Source organism: Eubalaena glacialis, chromosome 7 (genome assembly GCF_028564815.1).
Source record: "Eubalaena glacialis isolate mEubGla1 chromosome 7, mEubGla1.1.hap2.+ XY, whole genome shotgun sequence".
NCBI lineage: Eukaryota > Metazoa > Chordata > Mammalia > Artiodactyla > Balaenidae > Eubalaena > Eubalaena glacialis.
The window spans coordinates 32,939,996-32,946,869 of record NC_083722.1 but is presented as its reverse complement, the minus strand read 5'-3'; the positions used below and the strand labels follow the sequence as shown (position 1 = coordinate 32,946,869).

The window sequence follows — 6,874 nt, the reverse complement described above, 5'->3', positions numbered from 1 at the left end:
TTTGGTAAGTTGGAATTTCTAGTTTTCGGTTCAGCACCAATAATAATTAACAAAATGTTAACTGCTTACTGCCAGACTTTGTGCTAAACGCTTTATATGGAGTAGTTTATATAACTCGCCTAAGGCTATGGCAAGATCCATCATTATGTCCATTTAATGGGTAAAGGAAACTAAGGGACGACAGAGGGATTAAAGAACCCTCAGGGACCCACTGACGGAGCCAGGCCGACAGAATCAGATTTGCCTTTTTTCACCGTCCGAAGTAGTCCATATACACCTCCACCTACACGTGAGAGCCAAAACCACAGCCCGAGCTCACCCCACCCAGCCAAGAAAACGTGCAGCCCAGCGAGCGGAAACTGGAAGAGCAGCTCCCACCCCCACCGGAGGTCGGTGCATTGTGGGAAGCGTTTCGTTGTTTGTTTACACCCCGGCCTCCAGCATTATGAGAGTACAGCTGGAATAAAAAGGACTGTGTTTTGAAGATAACATGGCTCTAAAAAGCTTCGAAGCGGTGCGAAGGAAGCTTTGTGCAACTTTTGGCGGGAATCGGGGTCAGCAAAACCTCAGCTGTTCACTGCCGCTAAAACGGCCCGGGCCGCCCCTCCATGAGCTAGAGTAGACGTCTCTATGGTCGAGTAAACAGAGAAGTTTCTCTCTTCCCCACGCGGTGGGGCTGCGCATGAGCAGTAGCCGCAGAGTTGGAAAGATGGCGGAGGAAGAGTAAGTATTGGGGGCTGCGAGTTTCTGGCTTGCGTCTCGAGCATCCGGTGCCATCCACAGTGTTTATTTCTCGGTGGCGGAAAATAAGGATAATTGTGGACTGAAGGGAGAGAAGAGGAAAGGCTCCAGATTACAGAGGGAGGAGTAAGGAGCCGTAGGGGTTGGCTGGGCGGGCGGAGGGGGCTGCAGTCGAGTTCGGGTTACCTCAGGGAGAGAGGATTGACATTTAGGCAGCGGGGCTGGAGAGTGGGTTCCTCCAGCCTGGCGTAAGTGTTACCCCTACAGTTGGGTCTGCACCCGTCCCAGCCCCACGGGGCGGAATCTCATTGCTGATGGTGTCTATAAAGCTGTGTCTGTAAAAGCTCCGTTGACGTATATGAGGACCAGTGGCTAAGGGGTTCATGACTTCTTAAAAGGTTCTGGAGAGGAGGGAATGTGAGGGGTCCATTTTGAAGACTGGAACCAGAAACCACAGATTTCAGAGGCGCCTCAGTCCTTAGGAATTTGAAGACAGTAATGTTTCCCGAAGCCCAGGATATCTTTTGGAAATCCATTGAAGATTTGTTTACTTAATACTATCGCTCGTCTCCATTTTCTGTGTCAGGCCAAGAAAAAAGATCCCTTTGGTTCCAGAAAATCTCCTGAAAAAGAGGAAGGCTTATCAGGCCCTGAAAGCCACCCAGGCAAAGCAGGCGCTTTTGCAAAGGAAGGAGGTAATGGTGGGGAACCAGGTGGGGGGAATTAGAATTTGTATTTGATGAGTTTTATCCAGCATGTGTTGAACTAGATTTGGTACTGTCTCTTCTCCCATCGGTTGGATTATACAATGTATAGGGTTCTTGTCTTTGCTTAACAAATATGTATCACTTTCCGCGAACAAAATACTGGCGTAAAGTTAAGGAAAAAGTGAATGGCGAGTTCCAGGTTCATACCAAGTGACTTGAGAGACCAAACATGCTTGTGTACCTGAAAGAAAACTTTTTTAATATACCAAATGATTTTTGCTATTTGCTAAATGGTTTTGGAGAAATACGTATTTTGGAGGCAGGTAACAAAACAAGTGTGAGCTTTATGATGCCTGACACAGTGTTAGGTTCCATAAACACTTGTTGGTAAACATTGGCTGACAGCATGTAAATTAATTGGGTTATTGTTTATTTAGCAGGGACTTTTCCCAATAAGCTCCCAAGTTTTCTCAATTCCACCTTCACTCGGGTATTTTGGTTTTTCCACTATATAAGAATAGAGGATGTTTGTCTGCGCCCCTTTCCAGAACATAGGGGGAAATAAGCTTTATCAGTAGTGACTAATGAATTACCGTTGTGGAAGTAAAGATGACTAGAGGCATAAAATGGTGATGGTTTACCTTCTCTGTAGCAGAGGAAAGGAAAAGAGATCAAGTTTAAGCGACTAGAATGGTTCCTACATGATTCCTGGCGGCAACTACGTGACAGGGTGCGACTCAGACGACTAGAAGTGAAACCTCATGGCTTGGAAGTGCCAGATAAACATTCCTTGGCCTTTGTTTTACGCATCGAAAGGTAGGGAACTTGCTGGATTTCATGAGGCTGGGGCAAACTATTGGTTCAGTTTTAGGCCCTTTTTAGGGAGATGAGATAGTAGGCCTTAAGCCATTAATGCAAGTTGTGCTAGGAATTCAGGGCTGAGCAAAACATAGGTTGTCTTCAAGATTAGGGCGACTGAGCTTAAGCAAACAGACATGAGAATACACTGACTGCTTTGAGGGTAAAGTGCTGGATGTGGGGACAAGGGGCCCTCAGTGTGGTGTGTCGTGGTTTGGGACACTGAAGCAGGAACTTGAAAGGTGAGACCTGCAAACATGAAAGGGTTGGGGGAAGGCTTTCCAGGCACAGATGGAAAAAGTCCTGAAGTGGGGGATCAAGGCATCTTTTAGGAACTGAACCAGGGTCGAGTGGATGGAGCATATTCAGTGCTGGGGAGAGTACAGAAAGCTTTTTCCACGTTTAGTGATCCCTTACCTATTCCTATCAGCACATAAAGCTAGCTCTGCCTCTGTTTCCCTACCTAGGCACCCAAATCAGTAACCTGTGGGTTTTAAATATGTATGAGTCTCCTACCACTGCCATAATCTCTTTCCTGGACTATCACATCAGCTTTTTAGCTGGGTTTACCGGACTCTGGTGTCATGCTCTTCTTTCTGTTTTATATGCTCTCTCAGTGATTGTCAAACAAATCTGATCATGTCTCCTTCATTTAAAATCTTCCGTAGTTTGGTTTCTTTTGGTTTTTTTTTGGCCCTGCTGCGTGATTTGTAGGATCTTAGTTCCCCGACCAGGACTGAACCCAGACCCTCAGTAGTGAGAGCTCGGAGTCCTAACCACTGGACCACCAGGGAAGTCCTTAACATCTTCCATAGCTTTTAATGCTCACAGAAGCAAGCCCGGCTTCCTTAGCTTGATGTGTTCAACCCCCCCACACACAAATTCAGGGACCATTTCTGTTCCCTTAGCACCTCAGGCATTGCTCCACATAGCATGGAAATGATCTGTTTACATAGCTGCTTCCCACTCAGTTGCACTTTGTAAGTCACGGTCTGTGTCCTACCCTCTGGGTGCCCAGTAGTGGCAGACATTTCATGGGTGCTTGCTGGACAGAGCCTGACTTCCTCTGGTGTTATTTCAGGATTAATGGGGTGAGTTTACTGGTACAGAGGACCATTGCAAGACTTCGCCTGAATAAGATTTTCAGTGGTGTCTTTATGCAAGTAACTCCTCAAACCATAAAAACGCTTCGTATAGTGGAACCTTATGTGACCTGGGGGTGAGTATGGATTTTTGTGTGAATTCACATGTTTGAGAAGGTTGAGAACATTAGGAGGCACAGGGTACTGTCCTCCAGTGCTCATGTTGCCGTGTCCAGGGGACATTTTGCTGCGACCACAGTCATCAGGAATCAACTGCCAGCCTTAAGAGTCTCAGAACATGGGGTGGGTAGAGCAGGGGTTCTCAGAGCAGCTGATAATGGTCTGAACAGGGCTGTGGCAGGGGTTGGTCAGTTGTAGGCTAAGGCTGAGTAAGACGAGTAGAGGACAGATTAATTCTTGGAATCTTGAAGCAGAGCTAGGTAGTAGTCCTTCAAACAGTAAAACCCGAAAAAGGCTTGGATTTCATTTCAAACTCTTGAATAGGGTCACTTAAGGCCAAAGTCCTAGACTATAAGCCAGGATGCATTTTTGCCTGGAAAATAAATATCTTTATTTGGTGAGCGTTTGTATGCATAAATTTTAATTTCTAATTACATAGGGCCGCTTAGGTTTTTCACCTCCTTCAGGTGAATTTCCGAGCATCCCAGCTGCAGCATGTTGCAGGACACTTTGGGGAGGGGGGTTGGGAGAATCCTTAGCCAGGCTGCTGGACTGTGTGGCCAGTGTAATGCAGTGTGCCCGGTGGCCGTGAGGGGGTGGCTGAGGTTGTATTTTACTCTGCCACACGTAGATTTCCAAATTTGAAGTCAGTTCGGGAACTCATTTTGAAACGTGGACAAGCCAAGGTCAAGAATAAAATCATCCCTTTGACAGACAACACAGTGATTGAGGAGCACCTGGGTGAGTGAACACCTTAGGAGTCGGAGCAGAAAGGGTCCCAAGAACCTGCCAGAGTGCCGAACTCTGGCATATAAGAGCCTCACTGTGTGTGCTGGGAAAATGTTGAATAAAGGAATCTGAACCTTATGTTTCTTAGGGAAGTTTGGTGTCATTTGCTTGGAAGACCTCATTCACGAAATTGCCTTTCCGGGGAAGAATTTTCAGGTGATCTCAGGGTTCTTGCGCCCTTTCCAACTCTCAGTGGCCCGTCACGCTACCAAGAATAGAGTGGGCTTCCTCAAGGAAGTGGGCTCACCTGGCTATCGAGGTGAACGCATCAATCAGCTCATCCGGCAGCTGAACTAAACCCAGGTAAGGCAGGGCTGAAAACTGCCCTTGGGCTGACTTTGGATGGGCTATGCCTTGCCTCTTAAAAGATCTTTTTGCATTTACGAGGGTATGAGAATAACTCGGGGTAGGGGAGCTGGTATTCCCAAGTCTAATGGATGGAGATACTTGGAACAGTGAATGCCTGGTTAGGGCATGGGGCTTTGTGTACCCCAAGAGTTACAGGATAGAAAACACTGACTAACCAAAAAACCTTCTGTGTTGCTGTGGTCATTTAGCTGGAGATGGAGAGAGAATAATATTGAAAACTAATTTCAAAAAGGACCTGAAGATCTAAATCATCACTTCTGTTGAAGGAATGTTAATTCTTTGAAATTGCTCTTTATTGTGATTACTCTTAGGTGCCAAGTTGCATTTGAATTAATGAAGTTGTGTTTTTCTTCCTCAGCATATCTGAAAGCACAGTGCATTGGAAGCATGTGTTTTTGTATTATGGAATTGTTACCCAGTATCTTCAAGCAAGATTATTTTCTGCTGTATCTTCAGAAACCAGAGGGGAAGGGTCAGGGAAAAGATGGTGATGTTCAGGGCAGGCACTTTTCATCCCACTTCAGTTCCAAGAAAAAGTTCCTGTGTGTTTTCTGCAAAGACCGCCGTCCACCTCTGAAACCAGCAAAGGACTTGTGCCATGGAGGAGGGAGTCCTGTTTTATCACACCTATCCTGGGATTTAATGTTGGTGAACGAACGAATACCCACATACGAATACAAGACAGCAGTGGACCAGGCCCAGGGGCATATTGAACCTGGGGTATCCAAGGGCCTTGTTTTGGAAAGAACTTGAAATACAATTAGAAAGAAGCACACAAAAACAATGCCCTGTTGTCTGCTGTGAGTCTGTGTTCTAACTTCCGCTCTCCGACTGGCTGGCTCTAGGTGTATCTGGTAGCTTCCTTATCATCTTTGCAACTGGCTTAGTGCTTTTCTCTAGCTCAGGATTTTAACCGACTCTTGGATCTATGCGAAGGGAAGGACCCTTTCTCCAGGAAAACATGCATACACTCCAGTTTTTTTCTTGGAAGTTTAGGGTGTTTGTAGATCTTTCTCAGGGACCCAGGCACCTTATGTGAAGAAGTCCTGCACTACCAGGATTGGTCACACAGGCTCTGACCTTGCTAGTGTCCTCTGGTTCTGTGCCCTGTGGAAGACCAAGGCTTACCAAGGTGGCTTTTTTCCCTTCAAGCCACTGGGTGTTTCCTCTTAACATGGTGGTAGATTGCTGAGCCCCTGTGCCTTTAATCAGTTGATCTAAAAAAGAAATGGAAAATTTTATTCGAGCCAAATTTGAGGATTATAACCCAGGAGGAGCATCTCACAAAGCCCTGAGAACTGTTCTGCCCATTAGAAGTCAAGACACAGTTGTATAAGCTTTTTGAGACAGAGGAGGGTTGTACATCAAATGACATATAATTGACCAATTACATAATCCAGACCTGAGCACCATGTAACCCCTTACCAAGAAGGAATTTTACCCTTAAGGAATTGTTGTCTTAGGAGAATATTTCTCTTTATGGTTGAGTGGAAATTTCTGCCGATGGGGAAGGTTTGGTCAATGCATAACACAGAGAACACAGTGCACAGTGGTGGGAGAGAGGAGGCCAAAGGGCACAGATTTTTTGTTTAAATTTTTCTTGTCTTGCCATAAAATATGTATTTCACAATTTCCCCCTGTTGATCATTAATCTTTTGACAGAAAGCATTAGGTGAGCAAATGTTTGGTTCCTCAAAGCTAGGGGCTACTTGCCCGTCTCAGTGTCCATCATGTCCCTTGATGCCAGGTCCTAGTAGCCCGGTTCTCTCTTTTAGAGGGTTATACTGGCAGAATATTTGTCAAGGATTGACAGCCAATTCCAAGTTGTCCAAAAAGGGACTTAAGCCAGTTTTCCTTGCATGTACATTGTGTATGTCCATAATTTTATAGAAAACTATAGATGTGATCTATAGTTTCAAGTCGTTCAAACATCATTATCTTAGTAGGAGCAAATGACACAGTGTGAAAGTCAAGAAACTATCACCTTGTAAGTTCCACAAACTTCTTTAAATTGGTAGTAGCAGGAACAATGTTATTAGCAAAAGTTCAAGGCAAAATTCTCCTGAACCAAGCCATTTTCGTAGTATCAATATTTCCTCTAAACTGGGAGAGAGGATTGTTCAGAGCAAAAGTTTGACTCTTCGTGGG

At 45.3% G+C, this 6,874-nt stretch overlaps 1 protein-coding gene across 1 annotated transcript; it reads left to right on the top strand.

Moving 5' to 3' along the window:
* Positions 1 to 481: 481 nt before the first annotated feature.
* On the top strand, positions 482 to 5,510 carry RPL7L1 (ribosomal protein L7 like 1). The gene is made up of 7 exons (XM_061195049.1): positions 482 to 723; positions 1,328 to 1,436; positions 2,101 to 2,264; positions 3,388 to 3,525; positions 4,200 to 4,309; positions 4,446 to 4,660; positions 5,085 to 5,510. The coding sequence occupies exons 1-6, from the start codon at positions 683 to 685 to the stop codon at positions 4,652 to 4,654; spliced, it is 771 nt and encodes a 256-aa protein (XP_061051032.1). The 5' UTR covers positions 482 to 682; the 3' UTR covers positions 4,655 to 4,660; positions 5,085 to 5,510.
* Positions 5,511 to 6,874: the final 1,364 nt, after the last annotated feature.

Coding starts and splice junctions, on each gene's coding strand:
- RPL7L1 (XM_061195049.1), top strand. CDS start 683: ATGAGCAGTAGCCGCAGAGTTGGAAAGATGGCGGAGGAAGA. Junction 2,265..3,387: donor TTTGTTTTACGCATCGAAAG/GTAGGGAACTTG, acceptor GTGTTATTTCAG/GATTAATGGGGTGAGTTTAC. Junction 4,310..4,445: donor AGTGATTGAGGAGCACCTGG/GTGAGTGAACAC, acceptor TATGTTTCTTAG/GGAAGTTTGGTGTCATTTGC.